This window comes from Triturus cristatus, chromosome 11 (assembly GCF_964204655.1).
Source record: "Triturus cristatus chromosome 11, aTriCri1.1, whole genome shotgun sequence".
NCBI lineage: Eukaryota > Metazoa > Chordata > Amphibia > Caudata > Salamandridae > Triturus > Triturus cristatus.
The window spans coordinates 1,166,027,690-1,166,054,268 of record NC_140594.1 but is presented as its reverse complement, the minus strand read 5'-3'; the positions used below and the strand labels follow the sequence as shown (position 1 = coordinate 1,166,054,268).

Genomic DNA, 26,579 nt, shown 5'->3' with positions numbered 1-26,579 from the left:
TGGACCAGAGCCCTAGTACCAAGTCTGAGTGTCTTCCCACTCCTTCCTTCATTTGATTGAGAGCCACGGAGCCCATTGATCCTCCACTATTGATTAGTGAGAGACCCCCTTTATCCACTGACGGTGCCTCGCCACCCCACAAAACCCATCACAGCCTCCCCCCTTTCCAACCCCGCACTTTGGGCACTGCAATGTTGATATTTTAACAAAAATGTATGGCCTTCAATGCTTGTCTGAAATTATTTTGACCAGTTTCAGTGTGATTAACCAACACTGGAACATAAAGTTCTTTGTATTTTGTTTTCTATATTTGAATTTCATTTGAATTTGTTTCCTTATTTGACACTATCGATGTTATAATACTGGGACCGCCCATTATATACTGTCTTGTACCCAGGTCCCAGTGATTCCGGGTTTACCCTTTTGTGTAACCAGAATATTCATAGACATGAAAAGAACATCAAGAAGGAAATAAACTCTGACTGACGGCTTGGGAAAAGAAGATCCAACACTCCTGGCCCCTGCTGGCATCAGTAACGGGTGCATCAAGTGCTTGGCCTATGTTTCCTGTTACACGCACTAATAAAGGCTGAAGGTCTCCCTGCTTTAAAGGAAGACCAACTGACTACGTGTTACTGTACACTAAGAGCCCTAGCAGAAGAGAGACATATGCTTAGATGCCTGCACTGAGGACCCAAGGGCTGCAGGAGATATCAGGAGACACTATTCCAGCACAAAAAACTTTGTGGGATGTTTTGGTCTCTCTGATGAACATGGTCTTGGACTTAGTGCAGAAGTTTCCCCAGGTAGGATGCATTCTCACCAGGCAGGGTATCCTGGTTTATCATATGCTGTGCTTTTTGGTATGCGGGTAAAGGCTTCAGTCGGACCATGCCCTCAATGTGTCCTCCCTAGCAGAACTCTACTCCGCTACCAACCTTGCTGGAGGTTGGAGGTTTTCAATAATGAAAGAAGTGACAAAGTCTGAAGGTAAAACTGACGAGCAGATTGAGCCTGTAAATCTACCCACTTGCAAATCAACGTAAATGGCTTCAGAATTCTACTTTTCTTGCATTGAGTTTTTGGTGCCAGAACTGAAGGTTTCAATGTGGTCTCGACAATGCCACATCTGACTTCTAGGGAACCTCGCTTGCTTCAACATGTTGCGTTGCCCTGCTGGAGGATTGAGAATCAGAAACACATCTAAGTCCAAACAATCCTCTATGACAAGTGCGATCAACCTGGTCTACTTCGCCAAAAATCACACCTTGGTACCTGTCAATCATGAACAGTAACTTTTAATTTGTGCTATGTGTTTTTTTGACGTATTGTGATTAAGGCGAATCAGCTCGACTATGGAATGAGCTTCCATCTGCCCTGAGATTCTCTGCTGATCTAATCCACTTTAGGAAAGGGCTTAAAACCTGGCTCTTTCCAAGAAGTTAGAGTTTCAGGATTTTACCCTAGTACGATACTGCGGAATACTGCCACACTGTATGGCATATTTTTCTTTTCCACCAATGAGTAATACACACCAGGATACCTTTTAGGTGGAAGCGAGCTCTACAAGTAGTTTAAATAAATAAATAATAAGTCGGTAAAGATTCATATGTATGGTTCTCCTTATATACTTTTAGTCATTTTTGTGTTCCTAATTTTCTCTTGATTTTTCTAAAATGTCTAGGGAGTTTTATTGCATCGTGCTGCTGGTACTGATTGTACTTAGCACACATTAGTCTTTGGAAGTGCCTGTGGACAGTGTCAATGCTATCAAGGATTAAGCAGAGATTTTCTTCGACCTTTCTCATGACATAAGCAGATTGTATTCCTTTAGTTGAGAGGAGTATCCCTCTCCCAAATTTATGACAGAATTTCGAAAACTTTCTATTCTCTTTTCTTTATATGGGAAGTTATTGGTACCTAACAACAGTCTGACCCCCAGTGTTAGTGCAATGAAAATAAGATGGAGAACTACTGATTGGTTGATTATTTCATTGAGTGAATAATTGAAAAGTGGAACATTCCCCCGATGGCCTCTTGACATTGAAGCTACTCCAGTGAGCATGAAAGCATTGGAACAAGCAATATATGATGGTTAACTTGGCAAAGAGCAGATCTTTCAGAACCCTTCTGTGTTTTGGTGGCGCTGCGCAGTATCGAGAATGTATTCCTGAGACTGACTCTAGATAAGATACTCGCTTATACTGTCCCCCGTCAAGATGCTCTCACAAAGCTGTCAATCAAAGAGTGTGTGAATAAGTTGCACTCACTTTGTCAAAGCAGACAAGGTTCAGTTGCCCGCACACGTTGATCCTCTGAGGGCTGATGCAGAAGATTCCTTTATTCTTGAGCCTGCGTTGGGCGTACATGACTCCCACCGCCAAGGCGGCCAGGAGTGCAGGTGGCACCGCCACGGTGATCACAAGGAGTGCCATGATTGTTGTCTCCCCGTGTGGTATCTGAGGAAGGAAGGACACCACATCATAGTTAAGTGCTGAAGTAGCCCTTTATGCAATTCTAATTACATTTGTATAACGCTTACTACCCCTGATGAGCCGACAATGCTCCTTATGCGAAGCAGCACGCTGCTCCAGAACCCAGGTTAGTGGTTAGTCTAGTGTATTTGGTTACTAGTCCTGTGCTCTCAAGCAAGCCAGTCCATGCATTCACTCAAGTTTCTTTGTGGTAGATTACATTCATAGGACTTAAGGTGTTATAGTGAGTTGGCGTGGGGGGGTTGAGAGGGATTTGTTCACGCAGATGTTTGGTGGGGTTGATAGATGAGCGAGACGAGGTTAGGTATTGTTAGGTTGCAGGGCCTTGGCTTCGAAAAAAGAAGAGATTGTGATCTTTGAAATTTATTGTGTGCAAATTGCAGAAATATATTTCTAGATATTAAGAAAAATATTCAGGTGACTGAAAGAGAGAAAAGGAATGCAGCAGATGTGAAAGGAAAAAGAATGTCATTTGAAAGGAAAGAGGTTCTATGTAATAATCAGTTTTACATGACAGATTTTATTAATATAAAGGACATCTTTGAGGCAGCATGCAATATGAGGAAGCAAGACTCTGAAGGGGAGGAACCAGAAAACAGATGAAGAAGAGGAAGGCACAGATGGGATTTGGTTGGAATGTTTTTTGATGTAGGATTCTGCAAGAAACGGTGCGATCCTTTTAACCATTTTCCTTTCCGTACAATATTTGAGAAAAAAGAGCACTGTGCATTTAGAAGCCAAGCAGAGATTGAGATCAATGCCATAACTACTACCTTTGCAGTTGGACATTCATTACATCTTTTCTATTGAGCTCTACATTAATGGCCTGAATGCTCATATCTCTTAAGCAATGAGCAGTAAATTCCTTAGAAATGTGCCATGGATGTGAAAAGTATCACCAGCCTCTTTCACTATGCACATTCCTCATTCAGGTCACCATCTATGTATGTCTAACTTAAAGTATTTGTGAAAGCATGCCCTGATGACAGAAATGGAAATATGCATTCATTCATCTAGAAAATATTGGCATGTGACACATTATATTATAGCATGCAGTAATACCCCTTTGCTATTACCACCTGGAGTAAAAAACATCTGGTCAGTTACAGAGTGGACATACTTCATGAAATAACAGAAAAAACATTATGGTTCACCAAAGCAAGCATGCAGAGGCTCTAACTGCACACACCAGTCTCCGTGGCATAAAGCAGGGGGTATCTTTTTTGCCCACAACCAAATTTGAAAGCGAGGAAACCGATCACACAGTAACATAAATATGTAAAGCCACAAACATATAATATTAACAACTCACTACATATACCCACATATACATTGGACCCCATTGGACCCAGTTCACAAAGATTCTGCTCGCAGCAGATTTGACTTACTCCTGAATTACTCTTGGATTTACGGGATTATTTAGCCATTGGCTAGTTGTGATCTCTCTTCTAGGCAGTGGAGAGATGTCCTGAAGATACTCACCAAACGGTAAGCAGGTCTAAGATGGCCATGGATAAACTATGGCCCAGCTTCTGGCTGTGTTATAGGCACAGGAATAGTAACCTCTCTACATGATGATGCAGGGCTTCATCTATGCCCAGTGTGACCCACATGGGTTTCTCACTCTCCTGTAGAGATCTTCCATAAGCCACCTTCAGCCTTAAACAAGCCCTGTGGGGTACAGCCAGTTCCTCTTATTTACAGCTATTTTTAAAACTCCAGTGATGGCATGTAACCAGGTGGGCATAGTGGAATCTTTCATTGGTGACTCGGGTCAGCCTTATGCTCCACCATTTAGCCCTTGGGTTCCCAGGTATTGTGTTCCAGCTCCTGTTATGAATCCTCCCTGATACATAGTCCCTCAGGAGGAATCACCCATTCCCCATAAAGATGACCTATAAACAGTAAGGGTGCCTTACATGGCTGCTCATCACTGACTTCTAACCACAGCACCTTATGGACCGTTCTCTCATTTAACACACTCTCCTACTGATGCTGTTACTCAAACCAGGTTCAGGCCAGCTATGTTTCAGACATGCCCACCAAGCCACCCAATGAAACAGAGATGCCACCTCCTCCACCACCAAACTCATATGGTGTCTAAACAAAGCAGACTATTACTTGTGTGCACAGACATGGGATCTAACCTCCAGGCATAATGTCACCTATGTAGAAGACATCCAAAGGGTATATAAACACCTCATTACTAACCTCCGTAATGTGCTTGTCACTCTAAACTGTCTAATGAAGATAGCCGTTTCAAGTAAATGACAAGGTGACACACCACATGGGGGTCAGCACTTACTTCATATAGGTAAGAGGATGTATCCTTATTTGGTGGAGACTTACCTCTTTGTCACTGGAGGCATTTTCTCGTGGTCCATTATGCAGATGTAGCGTACAATACGTACTGGGCAGTTGTCCAATAAGGTAGCACTTAGCAATTAACCAGAAGAAAGTGCTCTAGTTAGGTAGATATTTTGTGCGAAATTGTTGACTCTTGTTGGATAAAGTGGAAGGTTAGGTTATCTTCTGGCCCATTCACTCACACAGCTACTGACATACTACACAAACATTTAGACATCTACTCACACACCGATTCAGCCACTCTCACATGCACTCACAGACCCACACAGTCACTAACACACCCACTTTCACACCCATGCAGCCATTCACACACCCATGAAACCACTAACACAGCCCCTCACAAACCCATACAACCACTTATACACCTACGCACAGACCCATACAGCCATTCATACACCTACTTACAGATCTATATAGCCACTCACACACCCACTTACAGATCCATACAATCACTCACAAAACCAGCTACACACCCATACAGCAACTCATGCACACACTCACAAACCCATACAGCCATTTACAAACCCAGTCACTGGCTCTTACAACTACTCATACACCCACTCACAGACCCATACAGTCACTCACATACCTACTCGCAGACCCATATAGCCCCTGACATACCCACTCAATGACCCATACACCAACTCGCACACATACAAAACCACTCACACACCCGCACTCAGACCCATACAGTCACTCACACACCCACTCACTGACCTATACGCTCACTCGCACACCCACACTCAAAGGTTACAGGTTAGAGTTAGGAAATAAAATTTAAAAAACCTTTGAAATTCGCCCAGAAAAACCCAAAGGTTAAAAGGATGTTGCAGGTAGGAAATAACATTAAGAAACCATAGAAATTCTCTAAAAAAAAACAAAGGTTACAAGGAAGTCATCATTAGGAAATAGAATAAAAAACCTTAGAAATTCACTGAAAAAAACAAAAGGATACTGGGATGACATAGTTAGGAAACAGAGTAAAAAAAACCCTTAGAAATTCACTGAAAAAAACAAACTTTACAGAGATGTTAAAGTTGTGCTCAGATTTCACTCGTACAAAACCAGTTAAATTCAGCTGTTATATTTACCTGTGATAACTATAATATATGCCCACGTAATGCACTGCTTATGACCTCCCATATTACATCACTCATAACATGGTTAGTGACATCATTGATGACATCTCAAATGGTATCACTGATGACATCACTGATAACATCATCCACAGTTCCACTCACACACCCACCGCAGTCTCAGAGAACCAAACCACACACCCATTCACTCATCCATACAGCCACTCATTCACCCAGTCACTCACACATCCACTCACTCACCCTTAAAGCCACTTACACAGCCAGTCACTCACCCACACACCTACTTACATACCCATTCACACATCCATACAACCACTGATGCACCCACTTACACGCCCATACAGCCACTCACAAAATCATGCACTCTTTAACACAGCTATTCATGCACCCACTCACTTGCCCAAATACCCACTAAAACATCCACTTACTCACCCATATAGTTGCTTGCAGACCCAGTCACTTACACACACATTCACTCACTTATGCATCTACTTTTCAAGCCCTAACCTTCCCTTTTATGACATGTGAGTCACCCTTAAGGTAGGCCCAAGGTACCCCTATGGGCAGGTTGCAGTGTATGTGAAAGGCAGCACATGTCCTGATGTGTGTGGCATATCCTGATGTAATTCGTTATTCACTGTTGATAGGCTTTCTGTCTCATAGGATAGAATGGGGAATACTCTGTAGCATTTTATGAGTATATTTTCCATTGCGAAAAAATAGAGAAATAAAGTTTAGTATGCCTGAACTCAGAATGTAGAAATGCATCTTTTAGAAAAGATGATTCTTATGTTCTGTGTTTGAAAATACCACTTTTTAGAAATTAGGTATTTTCTTGCTTAGCCATCCTGTGTGCCTCTGCTAGGTTGTGGATTGACTGTCTGGCCTTCGATTGACAGGAGCAGGGGATGTGCATTCTCTTCAGACAGCCACTGGGGGGTGGTCCAGGGGTGTCATGCCTTTCCTGGATGAGTCAGGGCTGGGCTGAATAGACAGGGGCTGCATTTAGAGTAGTAGGAGGAGACTTCCTCGCACCTGAAGGGGCCTGGTCTGCCTTGGACAATGCTGTCTCCACCTCCTGCCGGGAAGCTGGGCCAGAGAGGACCAAACTGGTTTGGAATGAGCACAGACACTCTCTGCCCAAGAGAACAAAGATAAACTGAGTATAAATGTTGGACAGGCCACGTGAAGGGCTTGCTCCCTCCCCGCATGACAGGGCCCGAGCCCCGGCCCCCCAGGTGTTACCCACAGAAACAACCCGCACCCCGTCCCCAGACGGGACTCCTGCCCCCGGACCTCTCTGTATCATGGGGCCGAACCACTACCGGCTCCCTCGCCCGGCCCGGCCGCCATCTTGGACACTGCACCACGAGGCCGCGTGGCCTCAGCTCGACCCTAACCCTGGGCCTGGCCAGGCCCCGACATCCCGGCACCACCATCCACCCAGGAGGTGAACGGACCACTTGGCAGGTCGAGGGGAGAAAGAAGTGTCGATGGCTCTCCCCCGCCAGGTGCCGATCGCCCCCCAGCTCCCCCGGGCGCTGGCTCCACCCCCCTGCTGGGTGTCTGGACTCCCTCATCCCGGACCTCCCGACCTCCAAGGGCGAGGGTCCGGACATCAAAGGGCGCCAGACCTATAACTGGGGCAGCTCCAGAGCAGGAAGGCAGTTGTATCCTGGAGTCGAGAGACACCGTGAAGAACTCATCCCTGACGGACTACTGGCGCTGCCGTAGCCCTGCCTTGCGAACTATCGTCCTGCCTGCTGGTGCTGCCGCGGCCTTCTGCATCCTCCATCCTCGTTGGGACCTGCTGGCGCTGCCGCGGACCGTTGTAACTACCACCTTCACTGGGACCTGCTGGCACTGCCGCGGACCGTTGTAACTACCACCTTCACTGGGACCTGCTGGCGCTGCCGCGGACCGTTGTAACTACCACCTTCACTGGGACCTGCTGGCGCTGCCGCGGACCGTTGTAACTACCATCCTCACCGGGGCCTGCTGGCGCCACCGCGGCCCGTCCATCTAGAACGCCGAGCTCGAGGATTGTGAGCTATCCATCATACCATCTCAGCTACCAGATTGGTAACAAGACTGTCCCGCTACCCCCTTTCCCAACCAAGAGACTAGAATCGAGGGGACCCCTGGGTCCTGACCTCCTTGTACCATTCTATCGTACCTAAAGATTGCTTATAAAGAACGCCAAAACCTTATCTTTGTGTGGTGTACATCTGTGGGGGGGAAGTTACTCGTCTGTACGATCGTTGGAGACGGCTCTCCCCGGAGACCTCTCCCCTTGTCCTTGGCCGACCCTCCCGGTCCGTCTAACAATAAATATTGAGGCCCAAACTCCAGAACTTTAGAACCTGCTTGGATCAAGGACCCTGCCAAGAAGAAGAGCTGGAAGAACTGCCAGGAGGACTACTGCCCCTTTGCTGTGTTGTTGCTTTGTTGGGTTGGCCTGCAGTTGCAGCTTATGCCTTGGGCAGTGAAAGGACTGGACTGAACTTTCTTCACTTGTTGCTGAGTATCTCCAAGGGCTTTAAATAGAGCTTGCCTCCTGTTCACAAAGTATCAGGGATAGTAAGGGCTTCACTTACCTCTGGGTACCGCCTCTGGAACCGTGGGTTTCAGTTGTCACAGAGGGGAAAAGCAGCCGCACCGACACCGTTGATGGCTCCGTGTACTGAGGGCACTGCTGCACTTCGCACCACAACCCTGATCTCACTGACGACGACGACCGCTGCCGCCACTGAGCCGCTGCTTGTACCGTGACCTGTGGGCACAGCACTCCGCACTTCCTTGCTTAATTCCACCACCCTGGTCTCACCTACGATGTTGCCTGCCCACTGACCTCGACACCCGTGACCACACCATGGTTTGGGGGCACCGATCGTAAGTCACACGATGCACCACCCTGTACCAAACCGCAGTCTGGGCCGACCGACACCAGCTCCCATCAACCGGCACTGTCGCTTGCGCCAAAACCTGTCAGCACCGCCATGAGCACTGTCTCACTCCACACCACAGGCCTGGTCTCACCAATGCCGCTGGACGACCATTACTGAGCCATTGCCTGCACTACCACTTGAGGGAACTGCACGCGGCAATGTTATGCTTCACATCGCAAACGCGATGGTTGCTACCACTGGGCTGCACTGACACAGTCAGCCGGAACCAATGGTACTGTTTATTAACCTGCTGTCACTAAAGCCAGGCCGCACTGACGCGGTCAACTGGAACTGTTGGAATCTGTTGTTTTCTGCATCGCGGTAGCCCCGGACGAAGCTACCGACTTCAAGGAGCTTCATTTTAAGGTCATTCTTGCAAAGTGCACACTTTTGATTACTGTACGTTGGCTTTTCATCATTTTGGTCTTGTTTTCACAGATAAATATTCATTATTTTTCTAAAACTGGTTTGGTGTCCTTTTGTAGTGTTTTCACTGTATCACTTTTGGTTAGGTGCAAATGCTTTACACACTGCCTCTGTGATAAGCCTGACTGCTTGTGCCAAGCTACCAAGGGGGTGAACAGCGGTTATTTTAGGAGTGTATCCCCCTTATCCTGGCTAGGAGGAAGGGCCCCTGTTTGGACAAAGGTGCAAACCATTGTCAACTGGAGGCCCCCATTTGTGACAGCCAGACTTTGGTCTTGCAACGCTAAGTTGTTAACCTTTCCCAGGAGTTCTTGAATATGAGGCATTTCTTGGAACTGATCCATTTCCGGGAAAAACTGGTGTCGCAGCTTGTCATGCGAGGGTCTTCTGGCTGATGCTTGAAGTGTCTTGTTGGTTCAAAGTAAAGACCTCTTATCTCCAGAGGCAGTGCCAGATGTCAGAATTTAGCAGGAATTCTAGCAATGCTCCAGAAAAGAATTAGTAAGAAGGAGCAAAAAACTGAAAAACAGAAAAAATCTTCTATCTGACAAGGTCAAGCAACAGGGCAACGAGCTGAATCACAATCACAGAAACTGTAGAGAACACAGAGAATGAGAAATCCAGTGAGCAAGCAATGATTCAGAAACAATTGTGATGCAACTGGACTAAAAATTGAGCTCCTTTTATGGTGCAGAACAGGACATGACATAATTTGCAAGTGTTCGTCCATCTTATTAACTAAAAATGTAATAATGATTCTTTTGTCACCAGATGATGTGAATTTCCTACTGAATTTCAAAAAGGGTTATGGGTATCAATGTTCTGCACGCAGCATTTTTCTGAGCCAACATACAGGGAAAACTCGCCCCATAATTCTTAACCCAGTCGGGGACCCAACTTGCTCACAAGAAAACAAACATGCTGCTCAGCAAGGATGATGCCATGTCCCTATTGTAAACAAGGGGCTGCGGTCTAGAGACTGAAGCCGCCCTGGAACAAACAGCATGCGGTGAGAGGGAGAGAAGGAAACTGCTGCAGGAGTGTCTGCATGTAGCTCAAAGGAAAGGAGACATTTCTTACACTATGAGTATTGCACTTTTACTTGAGATCTCACTTTTGTCTGAAGCCTTTATTGGAATGGGAAGCCACCTTACAGCTACTCAGTGTCATCCTCTTGGCGCTTCAAATGGAGTTGAGTTTGGCTTTATGCAGGGCAAAACAGGCCCCCATCACCTGATTCCTCCATTTCAAGTAGATGTGCTGGTGGTGGCAAAGTCTAATCTGGATGAATAGAAACTGAGATCCCTTCTTCTGTAATACGGGTGATTTCTGCTTGCCCCATTGATGAGCCCGTCCATTGAACTATTGTGGGTTTCGTGGGTGATGACTCACTCTGTTTAAAGAGTGTAGAAAGTTCTTTTAATGATATTCCCATTGACTGTAGTATTTTACTCGTCGACAGGTTAGTCGTCAACAGTCTCGTCTGGTTTTCAAAGATGATGGCGACGTTGTCATCATGGTCAAGGTTGTCATCATCAATGTGGTGGTTGTCGCTGTCATCCTCAATGGCTTCATCCATGAGTGCTTCATTGACAATGGGCCCACTGAGGCTTTTTTTCTCGTAAGAAGGTTATTACCTTAATGTGCGAGTTGTAGTCTTGAACCCGATCTTGACTGATTTTTTGTGAGAAGGAGATGAAGGATTCTTCTTATTCTTTGGTTTTTCAGTCACACGGCAATTTCTGAGTGCTTAAGCATTTTTGGAGTGCTCCTGAGAGGAGTCTCTTTTCGCAGGTCTTTGCATTTTCTTTGCAGAGGAGATGATGTTGCCTCTCCTTCATACCAAGATGGAGGATTTTACCTGGCCTTCTTTTTCTGCAACCATAAGATAATTGTGGCTTCTCTATCCTTTATTGTTTAAGCTGAATAAGTATGATAATATGCTTGCAGTCTTTAGGTTTCTGAGAGGATAAAGGCAGGATATGCATTTCTTATGAGGATCCTCAGTATAGAGTCGGAGTTTTCCACAGGATCTGCTTGGCCTTTATTAGGTCTTTCTGACTTCATTTTTTCTTGTCAGACTTTAGCTGCCAGGATATTATCTTATTCCTGCTGAGAGAAGAATTTGAGTTAAGGGTCAGAAGTTGAAGAATATCAACTGGAATACTGACTAACTGATCCAAGCTCACAGAGACTCCCTCTCACATGACGTGCGGTTAGACTTCTGAGGCATGGTGGCCCTTCGAGGGGAGAGTGCATTAGGAGCTGCTTCTTGATTGCTTCGAGTTTTTTTTGGAATAGAATTGGCTAACAATGTCACATGTTTGAACTTTGCTGTATATTACTTTCTTTATACTGCTTGTAACTACTGCGGGGCTCTTCCCTCAAAGACAAGCAAGTGTAAAGCACGTGAATCTATGAAAGATTCAATCCTGGGCAAGGGTCCTTTGCCAGCAAACGTTTCCACATAGTGCAATAAGGTTTGTAAGGATCTTCGGTTTTTCAAGTTTTAGAATGAAATGACAAAGGTATCAAATCTTGATCTTAGCATTGCAAGATGTACTTACCTCATTCCAGCGATATACTATGATTGAGTAAATCATTGCAATTACACCAGCTCCAATAAGACACATGAGGAACCGGAAGGCGTCTCGGTGTAGTTTGAAATTGACAGGCTTGGGGTACAGAATGGACCTCACCAGATCACCTTTCGCTGTGTTGAACCCTAATGGGGACAAGGAAACAATGAAATTATGATAAAAATAAACAAACTGAAAGGAAGTGAATAGACAGCAGAGGGAAACAGCATTTACAATGCTGTTTCCACAATGCATGGATGTACAACGGGGTCGTTACAACGACCACGTTGTTACCACACATGCCATTACATTGAACACGTATCAACGACTTGCTGTATGGGGCGTGCAACAGCAGGCAATGTTTTGGAACTTAAATCCAACATCTTCCCTGCTGTTGCACAAACTGGAGTAAGAATAGTAATTAATACTATTCCTAAGTCTAGCGCACCCCCTACAGCAAGTCGTTGATACGACTTGCGATGTAATGGCACGCGTGGTAACAACGCGGTCGTTGTAATGACCGTGTTGTAAAGCCATGCGTTGTAAATGTATGCATTGAAATGTCAAACATTTGGCAGCAGAGTATGGGGCAGGCACAGAACCCACACCTGATATATTACCATGGCAAATAAATAAAAGGGTTATCATGGATTGGTGAGGGAAGAATCTGTGAGGCTATGATGGCTAACATACGCCAGGAGAAGAAGACGGAGTGGAAAATTGTGCTTACAAGAAGGGGGGATCAGTTAAAGCAGATCGCTCTTAAATGGCTTAGGGGTCAGGTCCGATGGGTCCAGAATATTTTGTGGTTTATTGAAAGCTCTGTTAAAGGGAGTCCAAAGTTGGGATGATGCATTTAGGTTGTGAACCTGGGGTCTGGTCTGAGTAAAATTGGTAAACATCTGTAGAGTGTCCTCCACAGGGCTAGTCAGAGGCAAGATAAAGTGCACCTCTCTCCCCTATTATTTACATTTTAGCCCCTGAGGCCGAATTAGGTTCAGGGAAGGGGCCCATGCACCCCCCTCCCTTTATTAATTACTCAGCCACAAGTGACGGGGTTCTCAGGGCCTAAAAAGGCTTAGGGAAGGGGCTGCATGCCCCCTCCTTATTTTTATTAATTTGGCCCCGGTGATGGGGTCCCCAGGGCCTGATAAGTCTCAGGGGCTGTGCAGCTACCCCCTCCACTTTCAAACAGAAAATGGCCCTAGGGTGAAGTCTTGAAGAGGGAGGCCACGTGGCCCACCACTCCTTTTTTATTATTTTTGACCCATGGGTATGGTACTTCCGGGGCTTAATAAGACTTGGGAGAGTGGGCTGCTCACCCCCTCCTCTTAGATTTTGGTACCCAGGGATGAGGTCCCCGGGGCCACGAAGACTTGGGGAGGAGGTCATGCTGTCACTCCCCATTTTTATTGTATTTGGCACTGAGGATTGTGGTCCCCAGAGCGTATTAAGGCTTGGGGTTGGGGCTGCAGCCGTCCTCCACTGTTTAATTGTATTTGGCCCTGGGGATAGATTCACAGGGCCAACTAAGGGTCAGGGAGGGAGCTGAACACCACTTCCCTGTAATATATATGTTTTGCCCCGAGGAAATGGGGTCCCTGGGGCCCGATAGCCAATCCTATTCTGAGAATGGCAGAGGCTGTGCACGGTGTGGGGCTGGCAGCCTGTTGGGGGTTTGTGCCACAGTGCCTGAATGCAATAGCCTGTGGCTAACCTGACACCATGCATGAGCATATGCTGTGCATAGTGTGGGATTGGCTGCGTCTGAGTGGCTGCCTGCTGAGAATTGGAACCAGGGCTTGGCTGCAAGTCCTGCCTTGCAGCCAACCCCAAACCATGTGTGCTGAAATGCTGTGAGCTGCTTGTATTTTGGGTGTCTACGGGGCGATTTCTGTGTCCGGATGGGTTGACTGCTGGGCCTGGCCACAGCCTCGGTCCTGTTGCCAACCCCCTGTTGTGCATAGCCTAAGGCCGGGCGTGGTGGTTGGTTATCTTTCGGTATGGTAATTTACGTAATTAACGTAAAAAAAAAAAGAAATGCACTGAAAAAAAGTTACTTTATAAGTTAGTGTGATAAAAAAGATCTGTTTTTGTTTAAAAAAGAACTTAGAAATTCACTTAAAAAAACAAAGGTTAAAGTAATGTTATAGTTAGGGGAATATGTCAGTGACTACATTAATATTTTGAACAAAAAGAACCAAATAAATTTACCCTTTATAGTTTATATCTTGTGCCCCGCCATACACTGCTTATTATTAGAACTCCACAGGTGGCAAATATGCTTGCCTCTACTGTAACGGGCTGGTGCCCTTTGCCGCTAGTCCTTCATTTATCTTGGCATCTCCTTTGGCATGCTGCACACCCAAACATTAGTGCTTAAGGCGTAGTTGTTAGGGCGCACACACCCATTAATGATTAGGGTGCACAGGCGCACCTTAGGGCTAGGGTGGGACTTAGTTCATATACACCCTATGCATGTGCTGTACTGCCACTTGTAGATCAGACTCTGTACCTTTGCTGTAAGGATAGGGCAGCTATAGGATGCTTAGTCATTCTCCTACGTCAGGCTGTATGTTGAGGACATTTCATGCCTGCAGATATTATTGGGCTTTAACTCCACCACAGACTTGGCAGCACGCCATGAGCCGGAGCCCCAATGACAACAGGACTCTGACAGAGGTCTGATGCGGTTGTCTTGCGAGACTTCAAAATCTCGGCGGCCATCTTACTTGACTTGGGGCTACAAATAGCCCGATTCTGGAATGTTCGGTGCTTCGCATCAGGGAATCTTGGCAAAGCAATCGCATCCAGCTCACTCCCAAAATTTCAGATTTGACAACTTTGGAACCAATAAGTGCTTCTTCCTTATATTTGTACTTGAACCGTTTTTGAGATTCTGGCCAGGGGCCACCACACATCTTGGGTGGGAATCTTTCTCCATGCATAATTTTGCCACCAGGCCATGACGTCTTGGCCCTGGAAACATTGTAACTTCCTTGCTGATTGCAGATGGCAACCTTTAGAGTCCAACTCTCTTGTTGAGTTGTGCATTCAGGCACCTGAAATTCCGAGAAGAGCCTTGGACTCTTGGGGGCATATGTATCAACATCACCATTTGCGATTCTCAAATAGCGATTTTTAAGAAATCGCTATTTGAGAATTGCAAAACGGGATGTATTTAAAAAATTGCAAACCTTTTGCGATTTCTTAAAATTCCTTAATTGCGATTAGCAAATTGCGAAATCGCAATTAAGGAATACTTGCCCATTCATTCCTATGGGCCAGAAGACCCATAGGAATGTATGGGAAGTAATTCTCAAATTGCGAATCGCAATTTGCTAATCGCAATTTGAGAATAATTTCAAAGGTGCAAGGGTGTCAAGATGACACCCTGATACACCCCTAAAATTAGCATGTGTGGTCATATGGCGCACATACATGCCCTAAGGGCATGTATGTGCGTCACGTGGCACTTTGTAAAATTACAAAACTTGCATTTTTAAAAGAAATCGCAAATTAACACCAACTAGTAGTTGGTGGTAATTTGCGATTTCTTAAGGATTAATCGCAATCCTTTGGTGAGTGTTACATTTCATTTAAGAAATCGCAATTTGCGATTTCTTAAATGCTTACGCAAACTTAAGAAATCGCTAAATTCGCGATTCCTTAAATTTGCGTTGGGAATTTGCCTAATACATCCCGTTTTGCAAATTTTTAATCGCAAACGCTGTATTTTGCGAATCGCAGCGTTTGCGACTAAAAATTTGCTTGATACATATGCCCCTTGGTGTTTATGTATTAAGTGTATATTTATGAAACCTTGTTTTAATTGTATGGTGATGTAACTGTGTATCATTTGCCTAGTTATACCCGTGTGAGAACAGAAATCACGCACCTATTCGCTGCACATTTTCTATACTGCATGTTCTAGTGTGATGTGTAACGTGTGCTGAATTTATATGACGTGCTATTATGTGTGTTGCGATCAGAGAGCGGCCTGATGTGTGATGTCGTAACACAATGTGTTCGGTATTCCTAGTTCTGTCACCTGGCCCTCGTCTCGAGCAGTTACTCAATATCCCCTGAAAGGAATCAGGTTCACTTTCCACCTTGGGTGATAATGGACTGTCTTGCCAGGTCTTTTGAGAGTCTCAGGAGGACTACTGATCAGCACCATTCTTATTTTGATATTTGTTTTAGACTGTTGTTTTAGCTTGTTGTTTTAGTTTGTTGTTTGTTCACAAACAACTTTGGTATGCCCTGCATAGTTATTCTATTTTCCACATTTCACCCTTTCTTCCTGCTGCTCAGCCAATGTGCATGTTTACTGTAGAATTTTGGGAATGCAGTGATGCATGGAATGGTGGGTGTCTGAGTGAGTGAGGAATGACAGTTAGAGAGAGAGGGGCTGAGCAGCAGGCAGGCTGCTCCTGGTGGGGTTTGATACTACAAGGGGTATGCTGTGATATGGAACTAAGGCTTGACTACTGGCTAATCTACTTATACTTCACCTGTTACCTGGACTATCCCTATGATGTACTTACTTACCATCTGGATGTACTTGAACCGACTACAGATTAAAGGTACATGTTAAATCTACTTGGCTACCAGCGTCTACTTTCTACCACAGAGCACAACGATAACTATGCAGGGCATAACAACCTTCCTCCTGCGTTCATCCTGACACCATTTATTTTTTTTACGGAGTTTTATATAACGCAATCTTGACCCGTAGGTATCGGGTATCAGAGCGCTTTACATAGCACCAGTTTTGTTACACAAGGACACATTCATTTTTGTTAGGCAAGGGGAGATTAAGTGCTTTGCCCAGAATCACAGGATGTTCAGCGTCATTGTTGAGACTTGAACCCAGTTCCCCAGATTCAAGGTCGACCGCCCTAGCCGTTAGGCCAACTCCTCCTCTCTCAGCATTGCATCATGGACCTCGCTGAATGGTGGCCTAACCTGCAACATGCTGTGACACTTATGACCTGACATATTACATCTCTCATGACATGTTCTATTACATCATTGATGACATCACTGATGACATCTCAAATTACATAATTGATGACGTCACTGAATACATCATCCAATGAGTGTGTTAGTTTGTTTTATTGTTTACAAAGTGGTGGGTAGCTACCATATTATTTCTATACCTAATTTCGTACAGCCTGTGTACAGCTAATGGGTGTAAGTGTTTAGAAAACGCATGTGCTTTTCATGCATCATAGGTTATATAAATCTTTGCATTCAGGAGTAACTCTGCGTGCAAGTGAGAGTTGATGATTTGTGTCCAATATGTTCAACACAAGATTTTTGGTTCTACAGAAAATGTTAACATCAGGGTAAAGATTTGACGTAACAGATACTAAGGCCCTAATGTGGATGTCGGTTGAAAAACCTCTGAATGCAACCAAGGATTCAAAACCGACCGCCGTAATACAATGACAGCGGTCGGATTTGAAAACCCGTCAGTCAATCCAATTGATTTCCAATGGGCTCAAGGAGCCTGTGGGCCAGTTGAAACTGCAACATTATCCCTTACATATGGAGTTTTCGCCGTCGGGATCAAGATGTCGGTTTCTGACAGGGTTTCCATGTTGGGCTTTCTTAAAGTGACTTTGGGGGCCCCTAGCAAGAGCTCCTTCTTCTGCAGCCTCCGGTTGTGGGCAGAGGGGGCACCTACTGCGCTCCACTGTAAATCCCTGCACCGTGTGGCACCCCCCAGGGCCGGATCCTGCTATGTCCCGGGTTTCCCACCCCAAGGACATAGCTATTTGCTGTTGCTTGGCGGGAGCTTTATGGGGAAGGAGGCTGCGTGGCCCCTGTGCAATAATAAAAGAAAACAAAAAGCTGTCCCAGCAAGTCACCCGAGGCCAGCCCCCTTTCATCACCACTCTGCAAACGCGGGTCTCCTGGTGTCTGTTGGGATGCACCTGAAGATCTTGCGGTGCATTCTAAGGGTGTTGAAGCAGGTTGCAGGAAGCGAGTTGGCCTGTTGTCTCATGGAGAGCTCTCTGTCAAGGATGACGCCGAGGCTGCGGGCATGGATGGTGGGGGTGAGTGCTGGTCCGAGGGTGGAGGACCCCAGGAGTTGTCCCACAGTGAGTGGGGTGTTCTGAAGAGGAGAACTTCAGTCCTGACGGTGTTGAGTTTGAGGCAGTTGGTTATCATCCAGCCGGCGATGTCAGTCATGGCGTTCTAGAACGTTCTAGAAGTTTGCTCTAGTGGTGTCTGTGTCTTTGGCGAGGGAGGATATGAGCTGGGTGGTGTTGGCGTACCAGATGATGTTTATATTGTGCCTGTGAACAATGGGTGCTTGTCATGTAGACATTGAACAGTGTGGGGCTGAAAGAGGGGTTCTCGGGTACGTTGCATATGATGCTTTTAGAGTTGGAGTTGTACGGTGGAAGGCAGACTGTCTGGATGCGGCCGGTGAGGAAAGGGGATAGTAGCTTGAGGGCGTTGCTGCAGTTGCCGATGTAGTGAAGTCTTTGAATGAAGACGTGGTGTGAGACTGTGTAGAAGGCTGCTGTCAGGCCGAGGAGGATCAGGGCTGCTGATTCACTGCGGTCAATGATATTGCTTATGTCATCCATGTCAGCTATAAGGGTGGTTTCTGTGCTGCGGTTGGGGCGAAATCCAGATTCGGAGGGGTCAAGCAAGTGGTTGGATTCAAAGTAATACGTGAGTAGGTGGTTGAATGCTTTCTCCAGCACCCTGTTCTTGAAAGAGCGGTACCAGATGGGCCTTTAGTTCTTGATGTCAGATGGCTCCACTGTGGGATTTTCCAGAAGTGGTTTTACTTCGACATGCTTCCCTGATTCTGGGACTGTGGCGCATCTGATCGCTGAGTTGATGATGCTGGTGAGAGGGGGACAGATATTTTTGTGTCATAGGTTGATGGCAAAATTTAATTTGAAAGGTTTAAAAATGATGTTCAATAAACTGTTTGACACGTTGCTTGTCATATTTTAAAGACTTTATAGTATTTTGCTGTATTTCAACAGTGTGTGTACTAAGATGCATAACACAGGCACCTGCAATGTCGGACAAGGGGTCCCTCTTTGGTCTTGGGGACCTCTGCTTAGCCCAAGGTCTTTGTATCTGTGAGACCTAAATGAATTTTTTGGGGTAGCTCACAAATCTTATCGGAAGCCCCCACCCTTTCGCGTTAGGCCACTGCAGATATAAAGAAAAATACCCACTGGCAACGTCTAATGCACACAAGGGGGTATTAACATATTTCAAACGATGTGTTTGAGTGTCATTATGAATTGACAGGAATAAAGTAAAACATATCAGATTTTAGATAGGCGTACAGCAAGTCGCCTTTGAATCCCTTGACATCATTCCTAGATCGGGACACAGATATCCACAGTGATTTGAACTAATCTTATGCAGTACTTAATTTGTTAAAAAAAATAATAGCCTGAGTTCACGCTAGGAGGCACTGCAGCTGGCACCACACATTGCCCCTGCAATGCTGCCAATGACAGCAGCTACATAGCTACTTACCCTCACACTCTTACGAGTGTGACAATGCAGACTATTCCAGGCCCCCGTAGCTATAAGAATGTCTGGGGCGGCAGGTAATAGTTATTCTTAATTAATAATTAACTGCAGTTGTGCTAATCGCTAAAGCGCACAGCTGCGAGAGTTTTTTCTGCCTTCGAACTCCTGATTGTCATGTTCTCCACATGGAGAATCTAGGCTTGGCCTATTCTAATGAGGAAGCGGATGCCCTTTTGGCTGGCCCTTCCCTCTTTGCTGATGTCTCCATATCACAAACTATCTCCCAGACTACAGAATGGGACAACTTATCAGAGCAAAAATGGAACCGTATACGCACTATTCTACACGGCACCATCCTCACAGAATATCTGAGGAACAATATAGCCCCAAGAGGTCTATGAGTGACAAATGCGCCACATATATATCTTGATGATGCATTATTTGGAAAGGAATGGGCCCGGATAGCATGGCGGTGTACCGGCAACTGGCTGGTTCTCATTATTAAAACAGCATTGAGACTCTCCGAGGCTATAATGGTCGAGATCCAACAGACCGAGACCCACTTCAGGGCAACTCTTACAGGTTATAAAAAGAAATTGGACAAACTCAATAGAGAAATCAATGAGTATAAAGATAATTTGACACAGTCCAAGGCTCAGAAATTTCAAAAGGATCTCAAAAGGTTCTCTTTTCTGAAAGTCTATCCTTATGCTGATCCTGATTTTCTTCCTCCCCCAAAAGATAACAACAATTCTGATACATCAGAAGATGATGCATCGACCACCAGTGGCTCTAGTGGGGGTAGTGCTAGACAGAGACAGCGAGGGACAGGTAGAGGATGGAATAGGCATTATCATCATCAAGAGGTTTGGCCACCGTTTCCGACAGCAGGAGGCATGAATTTCCATAACCAATTCCAACAACCACAGTTTCCCATGATGGGTTGGAATGCTGCATTCATGCCCCAGCAAGCATTTACGCAGAATACCTACCGCCCCCCTTTTTTAGAGAGGGGTCGGAGAGGTCGGGGCAAAAGAAGAGGAACAGGTCAAGTTCATTGGGGAGCAGAGGAGATAGTAGGGAACAACACCTGCAGCAAAACACAGAACCAACAAGCGGGACCCAGCAACACACAACCCTAGTAACCAACTTTTCGAGTGTTACTTTGACATCCAGTGAACAGGCAGTGCTTGAGAAAGGTCTGGGATTTGTCCTGACGGCCCGTTTGGACAAATTCCGTCTTCACTGTGAGTTGGCCGAATTCTTCAGAAAATTAAAAGCTTTCTTTGAGAATTTGGACCCAACTGAGATTACTGAAACTCGAGGTGACACTGGTCTTAGGCCAAAATCAACTTTTAATCCTCCCCCACATACGGTCCCAGCGGAAATAATTGCATTTGAACAAGCAGTATTTTGGGATGTTTAATCCTTTGATGAAACTGAGATTTTTAAGAATATGAGTGCAGTTGAATTTCAAGCGCTTCAAACTCTACAATCCAATACCGCAATAGTGATAAAACCAGAGGACAATGGTGGTGGAGTTGTGATCCAGGATATCAGTGATTATGATAAAGAATGTAGACGTCTTCCTAATGATCCTAAAAGTTACACCCCATTGTCTAGTGACCCCTCGCTAGATCTAAAAGAAATGATCAACAATTTGGTCCATATGGCGGAAATGAATGAACATATCTCCAAGCATGATGCAGATTTTTCGCCATCTAGTGCAGGAATTATACCATATTTCTACATTCCCTTAAAAACAAAATAGGACCCCACCACCCGGGCGTCCCATAGTTTCTGGGATCGGCTCCCTTCTGGAGCCCCTGTCTCGTTATTGTGATGAATTTCTAAAACCCTTGGTACAAAAGACCTCCACCTATTTAAAGGATACAAAAAATCTTTTGGCCCTCATACAGGAACTGGCTGTGGACAATGACACTACGTTTTTAGTGTCATTGGACATTGAGAGCCTGGCCACAAGTATACCTCAGGACGAAACTATTAAGGGCCTCACTGAAGTACTCGATGCGGCAGAGTGGGATTTAACAAAAGCAAGTAAAAATCTAAATCTAGAAACTGACAAAATCTGGACACAGAGGCTACACACAAATTGTAATACCAGCCGTGTTGTTTACCTTATAACCTGTCCATGTGGACTGCGTTATATAGGGATGACAGCAAGGAAGATAAAACAACGAATATGTGAACATCGGAGTAATGTAAGGTGTAGGCGCAGTACTACAAAACTCACCGACCACTAGCTCCGGGCCAATCACACAATTGAAGATCTTAATTGGACTATTATTGAACACCTGTCAGCAGGTAACAACGTAGCCCAAAGATTGTATGAAAAAGAGCAACGGTGTGTGTATCGTTTAGCTACTCATGTTACTGGACTAAACGATAATATACCTTGGAGTACAGTTATGCGCCATTAATCAGATTTGCACCTTCATGGCTCCTGGGTTATTTGATATCTTCCTTAGGTGTTTTTTTGTTCAATTTGAATTTCGCTGTCAAGATATGAGGAGAGATGGAAGGGGAAGGTTACATCTACAGTTAGCTTTTGCATTAAATCAGACGGCCTGCTTTTTGTTCGCCCCTCCACAAAATAAAGTTTTGAGGTGAATTTTTGAAAAAGGAATTGAAAAAAGAAACGAGCAGTCTAGTGCTCCGCGTTCTTTTCTGATCTGTGTTTTTTTCTGTTCGCTTTGATTTTGGTTTGAGTCTGAGGAGAATACGTAGGAGCGGGGAGGTGAGCGTTCTAGCGCTTTTTCGAGCATCAGAACCACACGCGACTACTTCCCTCTCCGTAATTGGATACAACAAAGTCACATGATGAGTGACGTTACACGTTGAAACTTTATTTCCACCATGATTGATACAGTCATGTGATGCGTGAGGCTGTACACACTGATTACGTAGGAGCGGGGAGTTGAGCGTTCTAGCGCTTTTTCGAGCGTCAGAACCACAAGCGTGTACTTTCCTCTCCGTAATTGGATACAACAAAGTCACATGATGAGTGATGTTACACATTGAAAGTTTACTTCCACCATGATTGATACAGTCATGTGATGCATGAGGCTGTACACACTGATTGGTCACTTCCGACATTTAAACCAATAGACCAACTAATGTTGGAATCCACGGGGTCCTTGAATGAGGGAGCAGTAGGTGTGTTGGCGGGTGCAGCGCTTTGACGAAGTAAGTTTGATGGGGCGATGTTACAGCCAGCGCTTTGGCTTTCATCTTTGCTGGTTATTTTTTCAAGTGGTCAAACTCTTAAAATCTACTTTTATCTATCTCCTAGAGTGTGACAATAAGTGCGCGCCCCCCTACTGGATCTATGATGTAAGGCTTACTGTAGCTCTAAGTAAGTTTATTCTGTGTTCGTTTTCTATAAATAGTTTTTGTGAATGGCCTGACTCAATTTATGACATCTTTGAGGCTTCTATACTCTTGAGTTACGTGACCGATGAGTTGAGTTCGCTTTCAGAAAGTTGCTTTCTATAAGTTGATTTACCACTACAGAGAACACCTTCAGAGTATTGGTGACATGTAGTTGGCTCTTTCTAATAGGTTTGAGATAATATTTGCTGTCTAGTTTTACAGCTTTATTGTAAAAGCACCTTGGGTTAAGTAAATTCTACAATCCATCAAGTGGTGCAGTATATTCATTCAAAAAAATGTTTTGAAGCAACCTTTGCTGTTCAGTCTAATAGCCTTTTACAAAGCATCCAGTTACTGAATCTATGGTACCCACTTGGTAAAGGGAGTTTCCACGCCAGTACTTTTTGTATCACATGATGACATGCTCTTGATTTATGCATTGCGTCCTATGTAAATACATCTTATCTGTATTTCTGTTTATTTCTACAGCTACATTTGTTCTTCAGAAAACCGTGAAGTTCGCGGTTAAAACTGTGAGTCTTTTTTTGTTTTGTTTATACTACCAACGGTTGGGTGCACCTTAGCGTGTGCATACCACCGGAGTAGTGAGGTTCTGACGAATGCCTGGTAAACATACTTCAAAGGCAGAAACATGTTGACCACTTTTTACTTTGCACATTAAGGGATAGCTAACCAGATCTGGTAATAGTTATATGAAACCCCCTTTTTTAATAAATGCCGGATATACCACAATAAATAGTTTTGGTTTAAAACCCAGGCATTTCTTTTTCACTTTGCACTCACACTCAATCACCAACTCCGCTGTAAACAGGCGTAGTAGCACACCGGGGAGGTATTTGACCTCCCTGGTGGGAGCCCAACGATGAAGCATGTCACCAATCAGGATGGTGAGGGAGGGCTCTTTTTACAACATCTGAAGGATTTTGTGTACTGGTTTTACTCTCTCTGTTTTGATTCACTCATACTCTTTTGTTGTTTAATAGTAATCGCTAAATTAGCCACACAGTGCCACTAGTTGACAGACTGTCACAAGCATCAGTGTTGACAATTAAGTGAGGGTGCCAAGCACTGGACACCACCGGCTCAAATTAAGCACTGATGCTATATCTGGCAGGAGGGTTTCTTTAACAAATATGCAACCACGATGCACCCTACCACACCTTTGTGAAAATCATCACAAAAAAATATTAACTAGCATTGGCAAACTCAGTAGATCTCTTTTAGGAGAGATGAAGCTGTTGGCTTTGCCACTGCTTGCTTGCTTTGCAGTTATCCAATGGTAACACAACCACCACTGCATCACAACACATGCACATGAGTACAAATGCATCTGTGGCCATCTTTGAATGAGTTTCTATTTAAGAAAAAGTTTTCCCAAAATGCCCTTCGATTTGTATGAATGAGTCATACTCGTAACGCATAGGTTCGCGGAGACAAAAAGGGCTATTTTAGCATTTTTAATTTACAACTTCAACACGGTGTTAATATCGGTGAATGCAATGTCAATGTACACCATGATATATGCATGCACAACAGCGGCAATATCAATAAATGCAATGTCAATGTACGCCATGAACTATGCACGCATAACAATGTCAATACCATTAAAAGCAATGTCGATATACTATGACAACTGTACGCATAATAATGAGAATGTCGGTAAATATGATATCAATGACCACCATGTTCTATGTACATGCAATACAAACTCATATCATTGCTGTCAAATTTACCCAAGATTGCCTCTCCATCAACCCAGTGTCAGAGATATGTGATCAGACAGGCCCCATGACCCAAACACAGGCCTACCGATTAATAGGTCACAGGTGGGGTTACACTCAGCTCGAAGACAAACGGGCAAGCATGGAAAACCCTGATAGATCCCACAGATAGGCAGTTACACCACAAACGGGTCCAAGGAAATGGGCCCCAATAAAACATGTTTGGCCAAAAGCACACGTTACCAAAATAACACAAAGTTGGATACCACATACAGTCAGGAACACTCAGCCAATCAGGACACAGCATTCACACCACACATAGTGATCATGCATTCCCCTTGTCGTACATCTGGATGCATACACACTGATCCACACTAGCTCTCCCCGAGGTCGAGAGCCACCTGTGTCTTCCTTATCAGATGGTTGTATGTAAGATTTATGACTATTCTCTGACCAGCATAATCTCTAAGAATGTAAAATCATTGTATTGTACCTCACAAACTATATATATGATCGGCCAAAACGTCTCTACTTTGAGACTGTCTTCAGACAGGACTCTGTCAATGCTCTCCCAGATGCTGGGTTTAATTATACTAACTTGTTCCTCTTTTGCCAAATGCCTCTTGTCTTTTCATTTTTCAAGGTAAATTCATATCCGGGCAACAATGGGCAAGGTCCATTTTAGACAGGTAAATTAAAAGGCAAAAAGAAAGTGTGTGGGAGTGCCCAAATGATAGTGAGTGACCAATAACTCTCTGAGGCTGCCAGACCCTCGCATAAAGAAGAAGAAAAAAAAATGAGGAGCAGAATGGGGAGCCAGACCGGAGAACATCTTTGAGTGGGCATATAGGATAGAGAACGTGTGGGGTTGGGGGCACTCAATTCTGAAAAGCGGAATGGGGAACCAAGATGTGGGAGAAAGCAGTAAGAGAAAGCAGTGTGGTAGGAAAGTTAAAAGGAACAAGGAAACACATGCGTTCCCATGGAGTGCTGAAAGGAAAAGAAAAAAGAGTGCCTGCAATTCAGAAGAGGAAGGATACGTCTTATCCAATCCGAACACTGTAAGACTTTAAAGGTCCCGGGGAAACAAATGTAAAATAATGAGGAAAAGGCATCAAATTAGAAGGGAGACAGGAGATAAACTAAGCCATCCAATCATAAGCATGAAGCAGAACCAAAGTCAACATTACTGGTATGTAATATTTAAACAACAATAAGCCTGCGACAGACTGGTGAAGTTGTCTACAGCCAAGACCTAAAAACAAAGGCAATGGACTCAGGAGACCAACCAGTTTGCAGAACTACAGCTCTTCCAGGATCACGACCAGATGCCTTGCTCTGGATGACGTTGGTGCCACAGAACAGGATGTGTCTCTTATAATCTTCTCCGCTGTACACCTTCCAGGGCGTGAGGCTGTCCGCGTCAGGTAATGGCGTCTTTGTGACTGGGACACTCTCTCCTTTAAGAACAAATATTCTGCATTACTTTTCATAACCAAAGCTCTGGTAGAAAGAGTTCTTCTTCAGGAGTGGGTCAGTGATCTTTGAGGTATTTATCAAGTAACTTTTAAAAACCTTTAATGTTCAGAAGCAGTAGGAAAAACTGTAACACAACAAAATCCTAAATAGGACCTCAACAGATTTCTTCAACAATCCTCAAGACAAGAGAAATGCACTTGCAAACATGAATGCAAACACACACAATCTTGAAGAGTTTTTGTGACTTAATTATATCTTGAGCACTAGTACCTAGGAGTAACATTTATTTCTCTTGTATAATATCTTGACAACCACGAACTAGGGATGTACTTGATATTCTATTCTACCTTTTTGAATGTCAGTGTGAATCCTATAATGCAGGAGAAAATGTTACTTTCTTTTAATCCTGGTTCTACATTGTAGGGAACCTCGCTGAAGCCAGAAACAGCCCTCCCAACTCCCTGGTTGCAAGGATTTTCTTTGTTTTAAAAACCAAGACCTTATTGATAGACCTTCCGAGGAACTGGGGCTG

The 26,579-nt window shown here is 44.6% G+C and overlaps 1 protein-coding gene across 3 annotated transcripts in view; it reads right to left on the bottom strand.

Annotated features, from left to right (window-relative positions):
• LOC146788645 (putative cation-transporting ATPase 13A4) overlaps positions 1-26,579 on the bottom strand; it is a 361,715-nt gene that overhangs the window by 211,752 nt on the left and 123,384 nt on the right. For all 3 annotated transcript variants that reach the window (XM_085635857.1, XM_085635855.1, XM_085635856.1), the window contains exons 10-12: positions 25,858-26,028; positions 11,901-12,058; positions 2,271-2,459 (exon numbers count right to left, since the gene is read on the bottom strand). In XM_085635857.1, the coding sequence (XP_085491983.1) occupies positions 2,271-2,459; positions 11,901-12,058; positions 25,858-26,028 (518 nt within the window). The remainder of the gene's footprint in view (positions 1-2,270; positions 2,460-11,900; positions 12,059-25,857; positions 26,029-26,579) is intronic.